The sequence below is a fragment of the Pongo pygmaeus genome, chromosome 5 (genome assembly GCF_028885625.2).
Source record: "Pongo pygmaeus isolate AG05252 chromosome 5, NHGRI_mPonPyg2-v2.0_pri, whole genome shotgun sequence".
NCBI classification, from domain to species: Eukaryota; Metazoa; Chordata; class Mammalia; order Primates; family Hominidae; genus Pongo; species Pongo pygmaeus.
Window position 1 is genome coordinate 10,958,441 of NC_072378.2, and position 22,253 is coordinate 10,980,693.

The window sequence follows — 22,253 nt, forward strand, 5'->3', positions numbered from 1 at the left end:
AAAAAGTGTAAAGGTGTGAAAAAGTAGAGAATAATAAAATAGACATATCACTTATGAATGTTAAAATTGTATCATATTTCCTTCAAATCTTTTTGTTTTTTTTTTTTGTTGTTGAGACGGAGTCTCACTCTGACACCCAGGCTGGAGTGCAGTGGCTTGATCTCGGCTCACTGCAAGCTCCGCCTCCTGGGTTCACGCCATTCTCCTGCCTCAGCCTCCCGAGTAGCTGGGAATACAGGCGCGCCACCACGCCCAGCTAATTTTTTTGTATTTTTAGTAGAGACGGGGTTTCACTGTGTTAGCCAGGATGGTCTCGATCTCCTGACCTCATGATCTGCCCGTCTCAGCCTCCCAAAGTGCTGGGATTACAGGCGTGAGCCACCGTGCCCGGCCATTCAAATCTTTTTAAACTACTTAAATAAACATGTACTGGGCACTGAGAAATGAAACACAACTGATAAAGTTCTCACTCCCTTTGTACATCTCCCCAATCCTGTGTCCCCTGTTCATTTATCAGATATAACTGCTGTAATCAACTGGATGTCAAGCCTTCCAGTCCATGGTTTTATATATTTACATGCAGATATTCACAAGCAAAAATAGTTTTGTAAGTTTTAAGGATTTATATGCACCATAACGTAGCACACTTGTCTTTCTGCAGCTTGTTATGTCATTCAACATTTTTTTTTGAGATCTATTCATGTTGACACGGCAGCTCTGGTTCATTCACTGTAACTGTTGTATAGTATTCCATCTTATGAATATTCCATATTGTCATTTATCCACTTCCTTACTAATGGATATATTCGGTTATTTCCAATTTTTCTGCTATTACAAAAAATGCTGCTTTATACAAATCTCCTTATATTTATTAATGAGAATTTCTTTGGGAATAAATCTCTGTGGAATTGCTACATTGGGGAATACATTTTTATTTGAAAACTACCACAAAGCTCTAAAAATGTATGGAACTTGCTACTGACAGAATTGTTATATTTTGCCAAGTTCATGATCTGACATGGTTTTAATTTGCAATTCCTTATTACTACTGAAGTTGCGTATGTCTTTAAATATTTATTGGCTATGCAGGTTTCCCCTTCAGTGAGCTGCCATTAAATAACCTTTACCCATGTCTCTAATGGATGGCTTGTCTTCTGTTTATTGATTTATAAGGGTTATTTGCACATTCCTAGTGCTAATCTTTTGTTATATACACTGCAAATAACTTCTCCTTTAAAAAGAAAAAATCTGTATGGTGTCTTCTGTCATCTCAAAATTTTCAAACTTTGATGTGGTCAAATGTCACTTTTTATGGTTTGTGTTTAATCTTGCTTAAGAAATTATTCCTGCCGTAACCTCTATTTTCTAAGTTTCAAAGCTTAATTTTTCTTTAGGTTTTTAAATGATCTGAATTTATTTTTGCATATTGTTATCAGGTAGAGATCTAATTTTATTCTGTCCCATATGAAAGGCCATTTGTCCCAACATCATTCCTCAAACAGTCCTTTCCACACTCATTTGTAGTGTTACTCCTCTCTTATAGCAAGTTCCCATATCTGCACCAGACTTTCTCCTTTGGCCTCACTAATCTGGTTGTCTATTCCAAACTTTCTGCATCACTATAGCAAACCACAGATGTTTTCCTCTTGTACACATCAATGAACTAAAAGTCAAAGACTTGGGCTCAGGTTTCTAGTCTGCTACAGACATGTAGAGAAGTTACTTTTTCTGTGCTTCAGTTTTGTCATCCATATCACGTAGAGTTTATTCTGTTTTTCCACCGGGCTCTTGCACAAGGTTAAGGTCTTACCTACGGAAGAACTTCAAGGCCATAAGAAAAGTTGTTCCATCATATTATTAAATAGCAGAACATATTCTCCTAATGGCTGCCAAAATTAATTCTCACATCTTTTTACACAATTTGGATAAATCGTTTCCTATACACACACACACAAAAGTAGAGGAGACTAGGATAGGGCCTCTATAGGGTCACACAAATTTAGGTTTAATCCTTAGCTTTTTCTACTGTATGTACTAAACCATGGACAAATCCTGGAAATTTAGTTGCACATGTCACATATTTTCCAATGGAAAAAGGATAATCAAATATTCCTCAAACAATTACAGAACACAGTCACCCTCTGTATGCATGAATTCTGCATCCATGGATTCAGCCAATCACTTACTAGTTTATGACTCTGAATGAAACAATCTCTCTCAGTCTCAGTTTCTTCAAACATGGGAAAGTGACTTAACACTCCTGTTCATTTATCAGACAAGTATTATTTGAGCATCTACTGTCTGCAGGTACCTTTCTAGTGCTGAAGTTACAGCAATAAAGAAGTTCTTGCCCTTACAGAGTTTATGTTGCAGTAAGGGAGATAGATAATACACAAGTAAACAAAGATAAACAAGTAACTAATAACATGCGACTGAGATGACGCCCTGAAAGTGTTCTATAAATGGAAACATACAAACATATGGTATTCTAACTTACTATCATCATTAGGAATGTGGTAGAAAGTTCCTCTGAAGTTGATCACAAATTAGAGGTGTAATTATTTTATTTGAAATAAGCTGGTAGGGAATCAAGCCATACCAGAGACCCAGAAACTTCATTCCATTTGGTTCCAAGTACTCCTCTAGCCTTTTCTTCGACCAGTCCCTTACTCAGTAAACTTCACTCCAGCCAGGCTGGTCTATTTACTGCCCCTAAATGTCTACCTATCTTAGCCTCTTCTAACATTCTCCCCTACCAGATGATACAAAGTCTATTCTCCACTTATTTAGTTTTTTACTCCTATTTAAGTGTATTAAGTCTAGGCAATTTTCACTATTTCCAAACTGACCGAGAAAAAGTTAAAAAAGAAGTTATGTGCATATATGCATTCTTTTCCTCATTATTTCCAACACAATACACGAATCCAATGTACTTAGGATTTTCTGATGTATTTAGGATTTTCATAACTGAAATAATGAGAATCCAATGTGTACGACAGTGGATGAAAGATATATTTTCTTGAGGCTAAACTTTTAGGGGTTAAGGCTTTAGGTTAAACACTGTTAAGGAGCTCAAGACAGGCAACTTGATGTAGGTGGTTGGGCAAATAGCTAAGGTTTAATCTGATTATGTAGAGCTCTTAAGATTTTCTAAAGTTGTGTTTCAAATCAATGAAACAATTTTCAAAAAACATTCAGTTTTATGAGTGCATAAGTGAGAACTATTAAATAAGAAAAATTGTTTTGAAACAAGCATATAGTTAAGATTTTCAATTTTCACTGATTACTCTAATAAAACTCATGTAACCCAAAGAGGAAGAAACAAAAATCAGAGAATAAAACCTTTATCACTTTTTTTTATCCTCCCCAGAAGAAAAATCCTTAATATCAAAACTAAAATCCATCATGACAGGAATATGAGAATTTTTAAAAATGTAAATACATGTGGATTAATCAAGATTGTTTTATAAAAATCTCTATTCCAGGCACAGGGAAAAAAGTTAGGATTGTAAAGATAAACATGATTAAGTTTCTGTGGGTAGCAGCCACCAGTTTTGAGTGTTTACTATCAGGGAATCTTCACTATGTGTGAGTATACATATTTTATCGATGAGAACACTGATATTCAAATGACTAAACAATTAGTAAGAAGTGGAGTAGGGAACTGAATCCAGGAGTGTGTGGTTAAAGAGAGAATTTTTCAGAAGCTGGCAATATGAAAATAAGTGGAAAGAAGTGACATATTAGTTCAGCCCCTTTATAACCTCCCTATCCAGTCTCTCCCAGCCCTGTATATTATGAAAATAAGATTAATCTTCCTAAATGATATTTTCATCATTTGACTCCCCATTTCAAAAGCCTAATTGTTCTCTATTACCTACAAAATCTAGAAGAAACTTCTTAGCCTCAAATTCAAGACTCTTTAAAATTTGACTTCTCTCTCCTAGCATAAATCCCATCATCCTGTTGGTCCACAAACTTCACACATTTAAAAAACACTTACTGCTGGGTGTGGTGGCTCATGCCTGTAATTCCAGCACTTTGGGAGGCCGAGGTGGGTGGATCACTTGAGGTCTGGAGTTCGACACCAGCCTGGCCAACATGGTGAAACCCCATCTCTACTAAAAATACAAAAATTAGCCCAGCATGGTGGCACACACCTGTAGTCCCAGCTACTATGGAGGCTGAGGCAGGAGAATCACTCGAACTCAGGGGGCAGAGGTTGCAGTGAGCTGAGATTGCGCCACTGCACTCCAGCCTGGGTGACAGAGTGAGAGACTCTGTCTCAATAAATAAATAAATAAATAAATAAATAAAAAGCAAAAAGCACTTATTAGGGCTAAACGTGGTGGCTCAGGCCTGTAATCCCAGCACTTTGGGAGGCTGAGGCGGGTGGATCACCTGAGGTCCGGAGTTCGAAACCAACCTGGCCAACATGGCGAAACCCAGTCTCTACCAAAAATACAAAAATTAGCCAAGCATGGTGGCATGCGCCTATAATCCCAGCTGCTCTGGAGGCTGAGGCAGGAGAATCGTTTGAATCCAGGAAGTGGAGGTTGCAGTGAGCTGAAATCACACCACTGCACTGTAGCCTGGGTGACAAAGCAAGACTCTGTCTCTAAATAAATAAATAAATAAAATAATAATTAAAAACACTTATTGAGCACCTAATCTGTGCTAGGCTCTGTGAAAACAGCCTTGTCCATAAATTGCTCAGAGGATAGAGTTCTATAAATATATTTGTGTTACTACTTTCTGGGGCCTTCGCCCAGTTATTTCTCCTAAATAGACTGTTCAGTTCTATCCTATATTCCTTCCTTCCCCACATACCAAAATCCAACACCTTCATGAAGCATACACAAAACGATTTTGCTAGAAGTTGTTCCCATTCATTTGGACCCCTAGAGCACTTGATTGTTGGTATACAGAGCCCCAGGCCCCTCCTCAGAGATTCTCATTCTGTAGGTCCGACTTCACCTAGGCTAGGAATGTGCATTTAAATATATCTGTCAGATTCCTAGGTCCATGCTCCTTCTATCCATCCTTTCACACAATCAGTTTCATCATTTTCTTCTCTCACTGAATTGACTGCTGAGTACTGTGGTGTCACACAGACACAGTCTTGATCTCAGCTTTATTAATCCCGGTGATGTTGGCTCTTTAGTTACCAGCCACCACTTGGTCCTGAACACATTCTTGCCATGATAAAGAATAAAAGTTACCTATGCTGTAGGGTCTAGATTTTTTTGTCATAATATTACTAGTTGCATTATTAGACTAAGTCTTTCTACTGGATGGAATGGCACATGGACATGGAGGCACATTTACTGGACTGAGTGGTCCAAACACTGCTGACTTGTGAAGTATGCTTGCACTGGAAGAGACAAAGGAATCTCTTTTTGTACTACAGATTTCGTGAAGCAGGGGCTGTCTTTTATATTTAAATTGACAGTGCTTACACACTGCCTCTAAATGAGCGGTACTGAGCACGTGCTGAATGAATGAACAATGAGTGTATCTAATAAAAAAATGACTGAGGCAATGTATTTGCATGTCTCCTTGAGAGCAATTTTAAAGAATATGTATTCAACATAGAGAGCATATTTCTTTCCTTCAAAAGGAGAACAAAGGCAAAATATTAATTTCAAAGTTTACACTAAGGACTTAAGACTATTACAGACATATGTTCTGTCTTACACAAAGCAAGTACTGATGGATTAGTGTTACGAAATGTATTAAAATAGGGTGTTTCTGCTTACTTTTAAAATTGTAAACAGAAAGTGATTTATGAGGTAGTAAATCTAATTTACAAAAGGAACATGATAGCATTTTAGTAGCAGTGGCAGGACTTTAAAGGGTTTGATGTCATAACCCTGCTATTTTTTAACAGAGAAACATGGCTTCCAAAATATAGTGAAGCCAGTGTGGTTGCTTTGTATTTATGAGTTTGATGCAGACTTCAGGCAGTAAATCTGAAAATGACTTGTGATGTATGCCATTTTTTTTTTAGGAGTCTGAACACAGAAAAGGCCAAAGGAAAGGGGGCATTCTCTTCCTTACAAAGGAATACCAATTCCCCGGCCTCTGGAGACTGAGATGTGAAATAGCCCACATGTACCATTTCGACTGTGTTACCCCAGAGGAAAGCACAGCCAACTGAGTATTTTTCTGACATCCCAAAGCACCCTCTTCAGCATAAATTCACCACTGACATTAGAACAGTCATGAAATCTGCATTTCCAAAAGTCAAGGAAGCTACAGATCCAAGAGAATGTCTTCCCTGTAACAATTTCGGGAAAGCTTCTAGAATGGGAGCAGAAAGGATCAAGGTATTAGCTTCCTCTTTGTCCCAGCATGCCTTGGAGAACACTCTGCATAGACCTTCCAGAGACAAAACAGAACATCAGTTGTTCAGAACTGAATTTTCAGGAAAATTGAAAATAGCCTGATTTTACTTTTGCCTTATGGACATATTCTCTTTTCTTCTTTCAAGGCATGAGTTATTATTTTTTTTTTTGAGGAGGGAGAGAGATGGAGAGAAGGAGAGAAGGAGAGGGGAAGAGAGATGGGGAGAGAGAGACAAGAGGAGGCAGAGAGAGAGAGGCGGAGAGAGAGAGAGGAAGAGAGGCAGAGAGGGAAAGAGACAGAGGCAGAGAGGGAAAGACACAGAGAGGCAGAGAGGGAAACAGGCAGAGAAGGAGAGAAGCAGAGAGGGAGAGAAGGAGAGAGACAGAGGAGGCAGAGAGGGAGAGAGAGACGGCATGAGTTAACTTTTAATCTAACTCCTCAGTGTAATGGTCAATAAGCTCTTTGACCCTGCCAAAGAAAAACAAGGCTCCTCCACATTGTCATAATGTCTGTTAAACTCCAAGATCTCATTAACCAAATTCTGCTTAGCCACGTGGAAAATTCAACAGATTTAAATCTTTAAAGTATTGGAAATAAAACCAAATAGTAAATACTCATATATGATATCAAAATTTTTGTGTAAAGCTACTGCTGTTCTGATTAATGTTTGAATACTACACTCGTTCTACTAAAAAAAAAAAAAAAGTGATGGCCTTCTCTTGAAAATTACTACTATAAGGGAGCACTGTACCAGCCACATGTTCAGTACTGCTTATTTATAGGCAGTGAGCCCTCAAGTCACTCAGGCCACTCAATGTTCTTCCATGTCTGCGTGCCATTTTATCCAAAAGAAAGCTTTGTTCCCCTTACATCAGTCAGTGGATTCAGTTTGATAAGTACATATGGATGTTGTTCACAATTACCTCCATTTCAAATAATACTTTCCTTTGCATGTTCCATTTTCTGTATATATGAAATGAAACTTAAGACTTTATATATTTAATATGTTTAAGTGTATATATGCAATATATGTATATATCCATATCTATCTATCTATCCATCCCTGTAATTTATGGGAAAGAAACTACATGGGGAAGTCACTCGGATTTTTCCATTTTCATCTATAATAATGGGGAAAAGTACTACTGCCTTTCTCAAAGGCTAAGGCTATATGGAATAGCAGAAGAGGTGGTTATTTTGGAATGAGAAGATTTAGAGCTGGTTTTGCTACCTCTAGTATGTGACCTTGAGCAAATCATTTATCTTCTTTGAAACTGTAAAGTAGGTATATTGCTACAGGACTTGCCTCTCACAAAAGTTTTTTTGTGAGGCTTCAGAAAGAGTTAATGTGGATTAAAATGCATTGAAAAACATTCAACTGATTAATAAATGTAAAACAGTATTATTATACAGTACTTGAAGCATATTTAAGTTATGCTAACTAAAGGCCACACATATACGTAAAGTAAAAATAATTATTCGGCATGGTGTGCGCCTGTAGTCCCAGCTACTCGGGAGGCTGAGGCAGGAGAATTGCTTGAACCCTGGAGGCAGAGGTTGCAGTGAGCCAAGATCGCGCCACTGCACTCCAGCCTGGCGATGGGGCAAGACTCCAGCTAAAAAAAAAAAAAATAAATAAATAAAAATAAAAATAAAATAATTAAGCAAATCCATATATCATAGTTTTGTTTATATTTTAAGATAATCATTTTTAATTTCAGCAAGAACTTAATGCTATAATTATAGATTTATGTAAAAATAAGAACATAATCTATAAATTATATTATAAAATATAATTATAGAAATACATATGCATTTTAATTTCATTAAAAACCTATGATGAAATATGGATTATTTAAAAATGACATAACCTGGCCCTTTCCACAAATATGACTATGAAGTATAAATATGCTGTAGGAATACATATTATCATTTACTAAAAGGTTACACAGGCAGATGTGTATTGATGAAGCAGCTATATTACCGAAACATGCCCAAACTGAATTGTGATAATCAAATAATTTTAAATTTATCAAGAGATTAATGATTAAATGGTTCCAAGTGCTATGTAAATTAGCAAACTACTAGGTTTAAGTGCTGTGGAAAAAAAAAAAGCAGTGTAAGAGGATCAGGTGTGGTACATATCCAACTGTGTGTGTGAATATGGTGTGTGATATATGGTAAGGCAGGTTCCAGTTTTAGTAGAGTGGTTACGGTAGGTCTAATCATGGAAGTATTAAGCAGACAGGCATAAAGCTCTCTGGGGGAAAGATGTACACAGCCAAAGGGCAGCCAATGTAAAGATGCTGAGGCCCCATTTGATTCTAACAAAACAATCTTGTGACAGAGATAATACACCATTTAGCAGGTGAGTAAACAGTGTCTGAAAGCAACTTAAGCAAGGGAATGGAGCTAGTAAATAATAAAGCTAGGACTAGAACCCAGGTTTCTTGACTCTTGGTCCAGTGCCTTTCTTTTGTTTTCTCCTTCTGTTCACCAGGCACAGAGGAAGGTGCCCTGTTTCTTAGAAAGCACTGCGTAAACATCAAGTTTCATTGCTATTGTGGTGGTGGGGTGACTATGATTATTAATCAGTTCCATGATATTTCTTTGTTAGTATTTTTTAATTTATGCATCATAGTTGTACATATTCCCAGGGTACATGTGATGTTTTGGTACATGTATACAATGTAATGATCAAGTTAGGGTAACTGGAATATCCATCACTTCAAACATTTATCTTTTCTTATGTTAGAAATATTACAATTCTCATCTAGCTATTTTGAAACATAAAATAAATTGTCATATAATTTCTCTACTGTTCTACAGACTACTAGAATCTATTCCCTCTGATATTTCCTGAAAGGAAAATAAAACTGAAAGAATGATTTCATCTTCCCTTCCCCTAGCTTATTTTTCTCCTTTATCTGTGCTTCTTTTCTTGAATGGATCATTGTACTGTCAGACTATCTGTGAAAGTAATTATACTTCTCTGGATATTTGACAAAGGAAAGGTATTAAGGGTAGGAATAACCTATAAAATAGAAACCATTTCTGACCACATGAGAAAGGGCTGAGGAAGGAATGCAGAGAATGTGGAGCCCAGTGATTCAGTGAGAGATACACATTTTCCAAGAGACAGGAAGTAAAAAAGTTAAAACAAAGAGTCTACAAAAGAGGGGATCTGTAGGAAAGGCAAAAATGGTGGAAAGGGGGCTCAAGGGGTGGAGGAAAGAGATTTTGAAATATTTTCAAATAAAAATATGAGAATATTAGACAACAAACAATATAAAATAAAAAAGAGAATAAGAATCAGATTTCAGACACAGTAGACTGAAGAGCTGGTGGAATTACTAACAGCAAAAGGGAACAGAGAAGAGAGTCTGAAAGATGAGTAGCTTTCTTTCTGTAATGCTGGGTTTAAGGTGGCAGTGAGGTTCTCACTAGTGGAAAAGGTGTAAGAGCTTTAAGAGGTAAACTTGGAAGTTGTGTACAATCTAGAGCTCTTTGTCCAATACGGTAGCCTCTAACCACAGGTGACCACTGAGCAACTGAAATATGGCTAGCCTGAACTGAGATGTGCTCTAAGCATAAAATACACACTAGATTTTGAAGATTTTCTATGGAAAAAAATGTAAAAATCTTTTTCTGCATTGATTACATGTTGAAATATTTGCATGGATTGGGTTAAATAACATTATTAAAACTAATTTCACTTGTCTCTGTACTTTTTAAATGTGATTAGTAGAAAATTGAAAATTACATATGCGGTTTATGTTATATTTCTATTGGACAGCAATATTAGTTATATATTAAGACCACAAAAGGGACAGAGACATCATTCTGAAGTGTCTCAACTAAACACAGATATGGGAGAAAAAAGAACATACATCATTATAATAGTTAATATTTACTAAGCACTCCAAGCATTATGCTAGACACATAAAGGGCACCATCTTATTTGTTTCTCCCGAAAACCTTATGAAATATTATCATCTTTTACAGGATAAAATACTGAAGCCCAAGGTCACACAGTTAAATGCTGGTGTCAGGATTCAAGCCCATGAATGACCTTAGATCTCAGGTTCTAAACTGTCACATAAATTTCAGAACAAGTTATGCTCTCCAATTATTAAATGGTTAGATTTTAAATGTCATATTTAAATTATTTATTAGAATTCTTCATTGTCAAAGTCAGTTATGTCCCGATTCAATTAAGAAGAAAAGCTACAAATGCGTGAATCTGTAACTGTAGAATTACGATCAGCTACTGATGCTGGCGTATTTTCACCACACTGGGCCATTAAAGAAGTTTCTGGTGCAACTTCTTTCCCCTTATCAATGTCTACTCCCAGAAATGCAAACCTGTCAAGTTAGATGGTACATATCCAACTGTCCAACCCAGACGATCATCCACCTAACCCTGAATAGCAGGGCCCTGTTTTCTGAACATAACTAGATACATAATATCTACTTGACACATTTTCAACATTCTCTCTCGGAACATGAAAGCACCTGAACCTCCCAAACTGACTAAAACGTTTTGAAGGAAACTAGATTAAATGGAACCCTTGTTGAAGAACCAAAAATTAGGCTTACCCAACTGGATACTTTAAAAATTGATTTTTTACTCCTTGAAAATGCTATACGTTTGAAGAATCGAAACAGAAAAAGGCTGGATACTTTGGAATCCTAGAAATCCTAACAGTAAAATATCCTACAAATATAAACTTAAGTCAATAAGGTATCTTTCATTTATCTTTGGTTGGTTCATTGGTTTCAATTTCAAAGACAAACTTATCTTTCTTTCCTTTTTACCTTTAATTTCTACTACCTACCTGGGAAAGATGGTAACCACAGAACTGCTGAACTTACATAGTCATAGCTATAATTACATAATTTTCAAAAACTTACTCATGTAAATTTTATTAAACAATTTGTTTCCAATTAATACATTTCTCCAGGCTAATTTTTAAAAAACCACTGCCATAAATCCACATTATAGAAATAGAAAAACAAAAGGAAATTTGAAAGAAAAATATTTGTTTTGGAATAATAAGACTAGCAATCTTACAAGACAGTTCATATTGGACATGTATTCAAAAGGGTGTCTCTCTGAACTGACCCATTAAGTTATTTATAAATTCAACCCCCTAACTTTCCTACTTCCTGCCCATTTTTTTTTTTAAGTAATACGATTTCAGCTGGGCATGGTGGCTCATGCCTTGTAATTCCAGCACTTTGGGAAGCCGAGGTGGGTGTTGATCACTTGAGGTCAGGAGTTAGAGACCAACCTGGACAACATGGTGAAACTCTGTCTACCAAAAATACACAGATTGGCCTGGTGTGGTGACGTGCGCCTGTAATCCCAGCTACTCAGGAGGCTGAGGCACGAGAATCACTTGAGCCCAGGAGGTGGAGGTTGCAGTGAGCCAAGATTGCATCACCGCATGCCAGCCTGGGTGACAGAGTGAGACCCTGCCACAAAAAAAGAAAGAAGAAAAAAGTAATACAATTTGGATTTGGGTATTTAAAAAAAACTCCTCTGAAGACCCAAAGTTTCTGAGAAATGCTTATCTAAACAGGAAGCATCACACTTGGGCAGGATAAAGCTTTCAAGAGCTTGCCCTTGATTTTAGCTCTTTTAGGTTAACATTCCCATGACTCTTCTATTCAGCTAAAGAGATTTCCTTGGACTTATTCCCTTACTCACTACAATTCCTACCTGTACTTTAGGACAAATCTTCGGAGCCCAAAAGGAGAGCCAGTTGGCCCTAAAAATGCTTTGTCCGCTCTGATGCCAAGGTGCAAAGAGCACGAAGCGACAGACCAGGCATAAGAGATAGCCGCCTAGACTCGTCATTGAAGGCTGCCAAAATCGGGTCCCTCCTGTCGGGAGTATCTCCCTCCTCCCAAACTTCACTTGAGACTCTCATCATTACAAATGTCAACTGCATAATCTTTGCAGTTACTCCCCACCTGTGCATTAGCATAAAGCAGCTTGCTTTATTGGGTTAATTCAAAAGAGTTATCAAGTACCTACTGTGCGCCAGGCACTGCTGTAGGTACTAAAAATCTAGCAAGCAATGAACGAAATGACAAAAATCTGTGTCTTCCTGAAACCTATATTCTGGTAGAGGAGACGTTCAGGAAACAAGCTAAAGAAACAAAATATGTAGTACGCTAACTAATACATGCTCAAGAGAAGACAAATGAAGCAGGCAAGGGGAATACACACTGTGATGGGCGGGGTAGGAAAGGTTGGAATTTTAAGATTAAGTGGTCACACATAATCAGGCAGATGGTACGTGCCTAAAAGGGTAGCCAGAGCAAAATCAGATGGAGTGGGGAAGAGAAAGGAAGTAAGCTTATTTTAACAAGCCCTGAAGTGGAGAGAAAACCCTACGGGAAGGGGGAGAGGCAAAGACTGAATATGGACCACTGAAGACAAACGCGGATTTCACATTTTGCCTAAAGACCAGTCCTTTGAGGATGGCACAACAGATGTTCTCCCTTTGTAACCAAAGAACCAGGCTCTGCTGCTAAAACAGGCAGTTCATTGGACACGGGTGAACACACACACACACACACACACACACACACACAGAGCTTACTGCCGGGGAGAAAGAAGCGTTACCAATCCAGAGTGGAGGACTGGCCTGGGAAACCGGGCAGAGAGAGGAGTTGTAGGAAAGAACACACCAGAAGCCCCTCCGAGTCCAGACACTGATAGAAACCCAGCCCCTTCCCAAGCCAATCTGCAAACCCAGGAGGCACCGACGAGCGCACAGACACACCCCCGGGGTGCAGGCGCAGTGAAGGGAGGAGAGGGGCAGGAGCTTGACCGTTAGGGCCCGAACCCCAGAACTCCCGAGGCAGGGTGTGTGCCGCGCGCGGGAAACGCCGTTCTCTGCTCCAGGCGCCGGCGGACGGTGGCGAGAGCAGGTTCGGGGGGCCGGAGGGTGGGCTGCGCGCGCGAATGGCCGCCGCGAAGGAGGGGCGGCTTCCTCGGGCATCCCGGGCGCCCGGCCCCGTGCATGCAACAGGGGACTAGGCGCGAGCGGACGCCTCGAGGTGCCGGGGCGGGACCGGCGAGCGGGGACCGAGACAAAGTTCCCGAGACCCGCGGGCCTCGGGCCGACCCGCGCGCCCCCGGCCCAAACGCTCGGCGCCCGCTCCCCAGGCCCGCGCGGACCCGGCCCCTCCGAGGGTAGCGGGTTCCAGCAGCGAACCCGCAGCGCCCGCGCCGCCGCCGGCTCGGCCCTTTCCCGCCCGGTGCGTGGGTCCAGGAGAGAAAGAAAGCGCGGCGGTGGCTGCGCGCGGCCCCACTCACCATGATCCGCAGCGGCTGCGGCGCGGAGACCCGGGCGGGCGGCGATGCGCTGTCCAGGGTAGCCAGGTCCCTCTGCCCGGCGCTATCTCGGCGCCCGCGCCGGTTACCCCCACCCACACCCACGCCCGGCGCGCGCACGCCCGCCCGCGCCTCCCCGCCCCCTCGGGCTCGCGCCGCCGCCGCTCGGAGCTCCCAGCCTCGGGGCCGTTTCGTCCCCGCCCCCTCTCCCACAGGGGCCTCGCCGGCCGCCGCGCCACGAGGGCGCGCGGGGGAGGGGCGCAAGACAAGCGAGGTGGCGCCCCCCTCCCCTGTGGCCTCGCGCGCTCCCTTCCTGGGCTACCGACCTCGCCCTCGCGTCCGCGGCGTCCCCTGCCGGCCGGGCGGCGATTTGCAGGTCCAGCCGGCGCCGGTTTCGCGCGGCGGCTCAACGTTCACGGAGCCCCACGAGTACCCACCCGCTGCCCAGATCGGCAGCCGCTGCGGCGGGGAGAAGCAGTATCGTGCAGGGCGGGCTTCCAGTTGGGCTTCGGTGGGTTTGAAGCACACGTTAGGGGGAAATGGCTCTGTTCGTGCAGGTTTGCGGAGTCTGAGTTTCTTAGGTTTAGTAGGTGGGGTGGGTTTCTCTGGGGGTGTGGTGGGAAGCTGATCAGTTCGGATAACGGCCTTGAGCAGGGGTCTCTGTCCCCCTCCCGGCCTGACGCGGGGCTTCCAGCGGACACCACCGACGGTGAGCGCACCCTCTTCACTGTGAACAGAACGGTGGCCTCCTAGAGCCTGCGCTTCTAGTTACTTTATTTTTGTGTGTGGCCCAAGTGAAAGACGTCGAAAAAATTGGACTTGCCTGAGTATTACATGAACTTTCTTCCATTTCTCCCTTAAGCATGGGAAGTTGGCGGGCGTGGTGGCTCCCTCCTGTAATCCCAGCACTTTGGGAGGCAGAGGCAGGCGGATCACTTGAGGTCAGGGGTTCGGGACCAGCCTGGGCAACATGGCGAAACCCCGTCTCTTAAATAAAAAATACAAAAATTAGCTGGGTGTGGTGGCCTGCGCCTGTGATCCCAGCCATTCGGGAGGCTGAGGTGGAGGATGGCTTGAGCCCTGGAGGTCGAGGCTTCAGTGAGCCGAGATCATGCCACTGCACTCCAGCCTGGGCGACAGAATGAGACCCTGTCTCAAAAAAAAAAAAAAAAAAAAAAAATGTTTACCACATGTGAGGCTCATGTGGTAAACATGTTTATTGGGGTTGAGAGCAGCCCGTGTGGCTGTGCACGGAGGTACCTGCACCATACACTTAGCATCCCACACCTGGGGTGGTACGGGAACCCTTGCAGAGTTTTGTGCAGTAGCAGAGTGAGTAACTGTAGGTACCAGGGCTAAATCTTAACTGTCATACAATCACCTAATATATAGTTTCCTAATAGAGAGTTGTTCTTCCTAATATAGAATTTCTGTAGCTGAAGTGGTAAATATTAGGCATATATTTGTTTATAAAAGGCGGATGATTTTATGACCATAAACAGGTTAACCTAGTCTGATAAAAATCTCAGGAGTCAGCTGTGCCACATACTGGGTGTGTAGTATTGGGTTGGTTACCTAAACTGTCTATGCTCCAGTTTCCTGATTTACGAATTTGGGATAAAATAGCACTTAACATTACATGTAGCTGTTAGGGTTAAATTAATATGGGCAAAACTCTAGAAAAATATCTGGTACAAAAGTACTAGTTACTGATTTGTTATCAGTTTGGTGCATTTGAGAATCAGAAAGTGATATTCTATTTAATGCTGGGATATTTTTATAAAAAGTGTGGCCCAAATCAAAGATACAATTTGATTTCAGCTTCACTTACATTGTTCACTCAGCAAAGATTTCAGTGCCTACTATGTGCTAGGCATTTTGCTAACAGCTAGGGTTACAGTGATGAAGAAAAACACAGTCCCTGCTGTTAGGAGTTTTTAGAACCTGTGATGATCTATATTACGATATTGAGAGACTTGAAGGAAATTCACACGAATAGTCCCCAAATATTGTTTTTCCTTGGAATGATTTTCTTCTGTTTTACATGTGTTCTTTCTTCTATTTTATACGTGTTATATTTGAAAGCTATAAAAGTAGCTTCCACGTCTTTTGGATATTGAATGATAAAAACTCTGGACCTGAATTTCACTGTATCACTAATCTGACGCAGTATAATGTGAATTCTTAATCTAGATAGTGATTTTTTGACATTATTGTGTATAAGCAGCACCAGAGAGTTTAATACAATACAGGGATACTTGAGATCCATCAAGATGACTTCAGGTACAGACCAAGAATATGAATTTTTTTTGGTTTTGCTTTGGGTTTAGTATTTGCTGTCAGTTTCACATTGCGGGAGTATCTACTTCATTCTAGAGGCATCTCTGACCCTGCATAAAGTATAATGGAGTCTCTATGGGTCTTGAAGTGGTGAAACCTCCATTTCTAAGGAATATGAATTTTGAACAAGCACCACAAATGATACTGGTGCAGCCAGGCAGTCCATGGACGATATTTTGAGAAACTAAATTCCATTATCCATTCAGGGAAAGCTTTAGTCTATTTTTCTAACAACATGAAGGGAAAAAAAAAATTTTAAGTGACAACCGACCTCCGAGAACCCTGCTGCTGTTGCTTGCAAAAATTGTATCACTGATGTCATCTAAACCTTGCAAAGCACACCAGGTAAACGTGGGGAAGGAATTCTTAAACTTTGAATTATCCCTATACTTCCACATTACCATTTAGCCTGATAATCATTATTTTACCTTTATTCTCTAAAAACACACGTCAACCCATAAGGCCAGAAGGCGATCTAAAAAGTCATCTTTATCTTATCTGTTCCTTAAAATATTATTTGATGGTTTTCCCTATCACTACAACAAAGGAACAAATGAGACAGCAAATGCCAGAGGGTCTTTTTCCCCACCATTATTTTATTAAATAGAAAAAGGAAGTGGTGGCCAGGCGCGGTGGCTCACGCCTGTAATCCCAGCACTTTGGGAGGCCGAGGCAGGTGGATCACAAGGTCAGGAGTTTGACACCAGCCTGGCCAACGTGGTGAAACCTCGTCTCTACTAAAAATACAAAAATTAGCTGGGCGTGGTAGGCACCTGTAATCCCAGCTACTTGGGAGGCTGAGGCAAGAGAATTGTTTGAACCCAGGAGGCGGAGCTTGCAGTGAGCCGAGATAGCGCCATTGCACTCCAGCCTGGGTGACAGGGCAAGACTCCGTCTCAAAAATAAATAAATAAATTAATTTTTTTAAAAAAGGAAGTGGTTCTACCTGTATAAACACAGGACTGGAAACATATCTTAACCAGATATAACTGGGAAAGGGTCTTAACTGGGTATAACATGAATTCCCACTTATTTATCAATGGAAAATTTAACATGCCATCACTTACATGATTTTATAATATCTACTTTCGTTGTTCTCTTGTATGGATTACACAAAAGCTGGAATCTGTTTCTTTGCTGTACGGCAAGCCCATATTGAGCATGTGTACAATAACATAGACTAATTGTGTGTTAGGTACTTACATGGATGTGGTGCTATATAAAGGGATGATTAGCATAATCTAAGAATCTTAAACCTAAAAATAGAGATCTGACTGATACTCTTTCTCTCCCTCTGTCACATATCTTAAGATTTTATAGGTTCAGAAAGTGTGTCTCAGAGGAGTTAGAGAAGACCAATTAATAGATGACAGTGCTGAAGCCTGGATCTCCTGAATCTTGGGTGAGTATTCTCATTGTCTCTACTGCCTCTGCAGTGCTAGTCTGCCAGCCCTTATCAAAATTATGAAGTAGGCAAGCTTTGTTTTGGGGGGAGTTTAATCCCCTTTTAGTGTGGTTCTCTTCTGAAGCATCCATTCTTTTGATATACCTAGCATCTTTGTGTTTTATCTTCAGAAAAATACCCACTTACAATGTATTGTGACTTTAAATCAGTTTACTACATTTCTTCAAAGTATTTGTACTTTTAGGGTAGTAGTAGAAACAGACTCTGGAAATCACGTCCTTTCCTTGGCCATGGGCTCTGCTTTGTGTAAAGAAAGCTCTGCACCTATATGAGTTTAGAAATGAAAAATAATAAGATAAAGAGTAAAGATTAAGCCCAAGTGAAGGCACATTGAAAAAACTGAGTTCCCTCCATCAAATTTAGTGCAGCTTTCACTTGATATGTTAGGACTAAGGATTTATGACAAAGCAATATATGTAGTATATATTGGTCATTTGATTGGATGTAGTAACAAGGAGACAATCATGACCTTGTATCAATCCACGTTTAAAATAAAGTTTATGTTAATTCATTTGAAAATATTATGCTGAATACTATATTCTAGTATAACATTCTGGAGCAGAGGTTAGCAAACTACAGCTGCAGGACAAATCCAGCCAGTTGCCAGCTTTTGTAAATAAAGTTTGTACTAGAATACCACCATGTCCTTATGTTATGTATTGTCTGTGGGTGCTCTCATGTTAGGACAGCAGAGCTGTGACACAACTGTATGGTCTGCAAGTCCCCACATATATACTATTTGGCCCTTTGCAAAAAAAAAGTGCCAATTTCTGTAGAACTTGGATGATATTAATATGGCATGGAACAATATAGATAATTTTCCTTGTTTTATGAAGCTCATATTTCAACGAGAGGAAGAAGAAAATAAACAAGTCTAGATAGAGAAGTGTCTTGAAGAAACAGTATGATGATAGAGTGACTTGGGGGTAGCACTTTATTTTTCTAAGTTTTTGCTTTTTAAGTTTTTTATGTATTTTAATTTTTATATATTTAATGCATACAAGTACAGATTTCTTTTTTAAATTATTTTTTTTTTATTTTACTTTAAGTTCTGGGATACATGTGCAGAATGTGCAGATTTGTTAATAGGCATACGTATGCCATGGTGGTTTGCTGCCCCTTCAACCTGTCATCTGGGTTTTAAGCCCCGCATGCATTAGGTAGGTATTTGTTCTAATGTTCTCCCTCCCATCACCCCCCAACCCCGACAGATTTTGGTGTGTGATTTCTTATATGCATATATTGCATATTGGTGAAGTCTGGGCTTTTAGTGTACCCATCACTAAATAGTGAGTATACTACCCGATAGGTAATTTTTCAACCCTCCTACCCCTCCCACCCTCCCACCCTCTGACCTGTTAAAGTCTCTAGTGCCATCCACGTTGCTGCAAATCACATGATTTCATTCTCTATGACTGACTGGTATTCCAGGGTGTGTATATGTATGTATGGGTATGTGTACACATTTTCTTAATCTAGTCCTCCATTGATGGACACTTAGGTTGATCCCGTATGTTTGCTATTATGAATAGTGCTATGATGAACATACAAGTGCAGGTATCTTTTTGATATAATTATTTCTTTCCCTTTGGGTATATACCCAGTAGTGTGATTGAGGGATCAAATAGTAGTTCTATTTTTAGTTCTTTGAGAAATCTCCATACTGTTTTCCATAAAGGCTGTACTAATTTACATTCCCGCCAACAATGTATAAGCATTTCCTTTTCTCTACATCTTTGCCAATCTGTTGTTTTTTGACTTTTCAATAATGGCCATTCCCAGTGGTATAAGATGATGTCTCATTGTAGTTTTAAAATGCATTTCTCTGATGGTTAGTGATATTGGGCATTTTTCATGTTTGGTGGCCACGCGTATGTCTTCTTTTGAAAAATGTTGGCTGGGCGCAGTGGCTCATGCCTGTGATCCCAGCACTTTGGGAGGCCGAGGCGGGCAGATCACGAGGTCAGGAGTTTGAGACCAGTCTGGCCAACATAGTGAAACCCTGTCTCTGCTAAAAATACAAAAAATTAGCTGGGTGTGGTGGTGTGCACCTGTAATCCCAGCTACTTGGGAGGCTGAGGCAAGAAAATCGTGTGAACCTGGAAGGCAGAGGTTGCAGTGAGCTGAGATCGCACCATTGCACTCCAGCCCGGGTGACAGTGCGAGACTCCGTCTCAAAAAAAAGAAAAAAGTCTGTTCATATTTTCTGTCCATTTTTAAATGGGATTATTTGGTTTTTTCTTTTTGAGCTGTTAGAGTTCCTTGTAGATTCTATATATTTGCCCTTTGTCAGATGCATAGTTTGCAAATTGTTTTTCTATTTTGTAGGTTGTCTGTTTATTCTGTTGGTTATTTCTTTTGCAGTGCAGAAGCCTTTTAGTTTAATTAAGTCCCATTTGTCTATTTTTTGTTTTTGTTGTGTTTGCTTTTGAGGACTTGGTCATAAATTATTTGCCTAGGCCAGTGTCTTTTAAAAGAGTTTTTTTCCCAGGTTTTCTTCTAGGATTTTTGTAGTTTCAGGTCTTACACTTAGGTCTTTAATCCATCTTGAGTTAATTTTTGTACATGGTGAGAGATAGGAGTCCAGTTTCATTCTCTGACATATGGTTATCCAGTTTCTCCTGCACCATTTATTGAAGTAGGTGTCCTTTCCTTGGGGAGAACACTCTAAATAGGATGGTCAGGAAAGGCCCCTCTAAGCACATAATATCTACATTGAGATACCAATGATGAAAACAAGCCAGCCATGAAGCCATGAGAAGATCTGGGGGAAATCATTCCAGGAGAAGATAGCAAATGGAAACACTTTGAGATGGAAAAATCAGGCTTCTTTGAGGAGCAGGAAGGCAGCCAGTGTGTCTGGAAAGTGTGAATCATCAGGGATTATAGTGAGGATGCAGACCAAATCCTGTAGATAGAGATCCATGTGTTTGCTGACACCATGGCCACTGGCCCCTGCTCTGTTGCTATGCCTTTGAGGACCTCAGTCCTAAGGAATCCGGGTCCTGGCAGAACATTTTTACATGATGTTTACTGGTCAGCTGCAGTTATCCTAGTTTAAAAAATCTAATGGGGGCCATTACTTTGTACCTTGTAGCCATTTGACTTTATCTTTCATCTTTTTGTTATGCTCACTTAACTGATCTTATTTAGGCATTCTTGCACTTTACCATTTTGTCTTTCATAGATGCTGTTTTACTTAAATTGTCTTTGTTAATTTCTTTTTAAATTTTTTTTAAATGTATTCATGGCAAGTAGCACGGGCATAAAGTGGGATAGTGTACTTCACAAGGAAGGCAGTCCCTCGGCATGACCCGCGATAGCCATCCCAATCCATACCACAGAGTGGCTGTTCCTTTCCCAGGTGTACCCCTCCAAGATTAACCCCACACAGTAGTCCTCCAGCCTATTTTTGTTGCTAACTTGCTCTACAGCAAACTTGAAGCCTAGAATTCAACTGAGGAAGGAGAGAAAATGCTGATAAAAATCCAACCATTTAGGTCTCAAGGAGGGCACACTGCATGGACTCCCCCTTTCCATTCCCCATTGTGTGATTGTATGAGTGTGAGTGTGGGGGTGTGTGGCAGTGTGAAGCCACACATCCTCTTCTGCTAGAATTAGAGTAATGTAAATAAGAGACTAGACTAGTAACTCATAATTAATCATTTTGAAGTCTATGATTTTTTGGCCTATAGTTGGGCTGATCTGCAACAAATGATTTTTACAACATTATTGTAAAGTTGGTTTTTTTTTTAGAGATGGGATCTCCTTTTTTTTTTTTTTTTTTTTTTGATTCGGAGTCTTACTGTGTCGCTCAGGCTGGAGTGCAGTGGTGCGATCTCAGCTCACTGCAACCTCTCCCTCCTGGGTTCAAGTGATTCTCCTGCCTCAGCCTCCCAAATACTAGGATTACAGGCGCATGCCACCATGCCTGGCTAATTTTTGTATTTTAGTAGAGATGGGGTTTCACCATGTTGGCCAGGCTGGTCTCAAGCTCCCAACCTCAAGGGATCTGCCTGCCTTGGCCTCCTAAAGTGCTGGGATTACAGGTGTGAGCCACCACACCTGGCCAAGATGGGATCTCCTTATATTGCCCAGATGGGGTCCTGAACTCCTGGGGTCAAGGGATCCTCCTGCCTTAGCCTCCTGAGGAGCCAGGATTACAAGTTCGTGCTACCACAAATTATTTTCATTATTGTAAATTATTGAAGATGTTATTGTGAATGTAGATTGTGATAAAATTTACATGGATGCACAAAATTTAATAGACTCTTCCCTTGACTTTGCTTCACCTTAGACTGATTGGTCCTGCATTTTCTTTCTATTGTCATCAAGAACAAAAGCCTTCAATATGAAAACCCTATATGCCAACAAATAATCTACTCAAACATTTTGTCAACTTCACCCTAAAGCAAGGAATTTAAATGTATTAAGAAGTCATCAGGTGGCCGGGCGCTGTAGCTCACGCCTGTAATCCCAGCACTTTGGGAGGCTGAGGCGGGTGGATCACCCGAGATCAGGAGTTTGAGACCAGCCTGGCCAACATGGTGAAACACCTTCTCTACTAAAAATACAAAAAAATTAGCTGGATGTGGTGGTGGGCACCTGTAATCCCAGCTACTTGGGAGGCTGAGGCATGAGAATCGCTTGAACCCAGGAGGTGGAGGTTGCAGTGAGCTGAGATCGCACCATTGTGCTCCAGTCTGGGCGACAAGAGCGAAATTCCATCTCAAAAAAAAAAAAGAAGTC

General features: G+C 40.7%; 2 protein-coding genes across 4 annotated transcripts in view; one reads left to right on the forward strand and one right to left on the reverse strand.

Annotated features, from left to right (window-relative positions):
- Positions 1-13,832, reverse strand: part of ELOVL2 (ELOVL fatty acid elongase 2) — a 59,357-nt gene extending 45,525 nt beyond the window's left edge. The window contains exon 1 of one of the 3 annotated variants that reach the window (XM_054491816.2): positions 13,682-13,832. In XM_054491816.2, coding sequence (XP_054347791.1) covers positions 13,682-13,684 — 3 coding nt within the window. In that variant the 5' untranslated portion in view covers positions 13,685-13,832. The remainder of the gene's footprint in view (positions 1-13,681) is intronic. The other 2 variants (XM_063665799.1, XM_063665798.1) reach the window with 2 other exon arrangements.
- The window catches only part of LOC129038343 (uncharacterized), a 35,858-nt gene continuing 27,287 nt past the window's right edge, over positions 13,683-22,253 (forward strand). Inside the window, exons 1-3 of the mRNA XM_063665713.1 lie at positions 13,683-13,715; positions 13,748-14,408; positions 17,351-17,441. Coding sequence (XP_063521783.1) covers positions 13,683-13,715; positions 13,748-14,408; positions 17,351-17,388 — 732 coding nt within the window. The 3' untranslated portion in view covers positions 17,389-17,441. The remainder of the gene's footprint in view (positions 13,716-13,747; positions 14,409-17,350; positions 17,442-22,253) is intronic.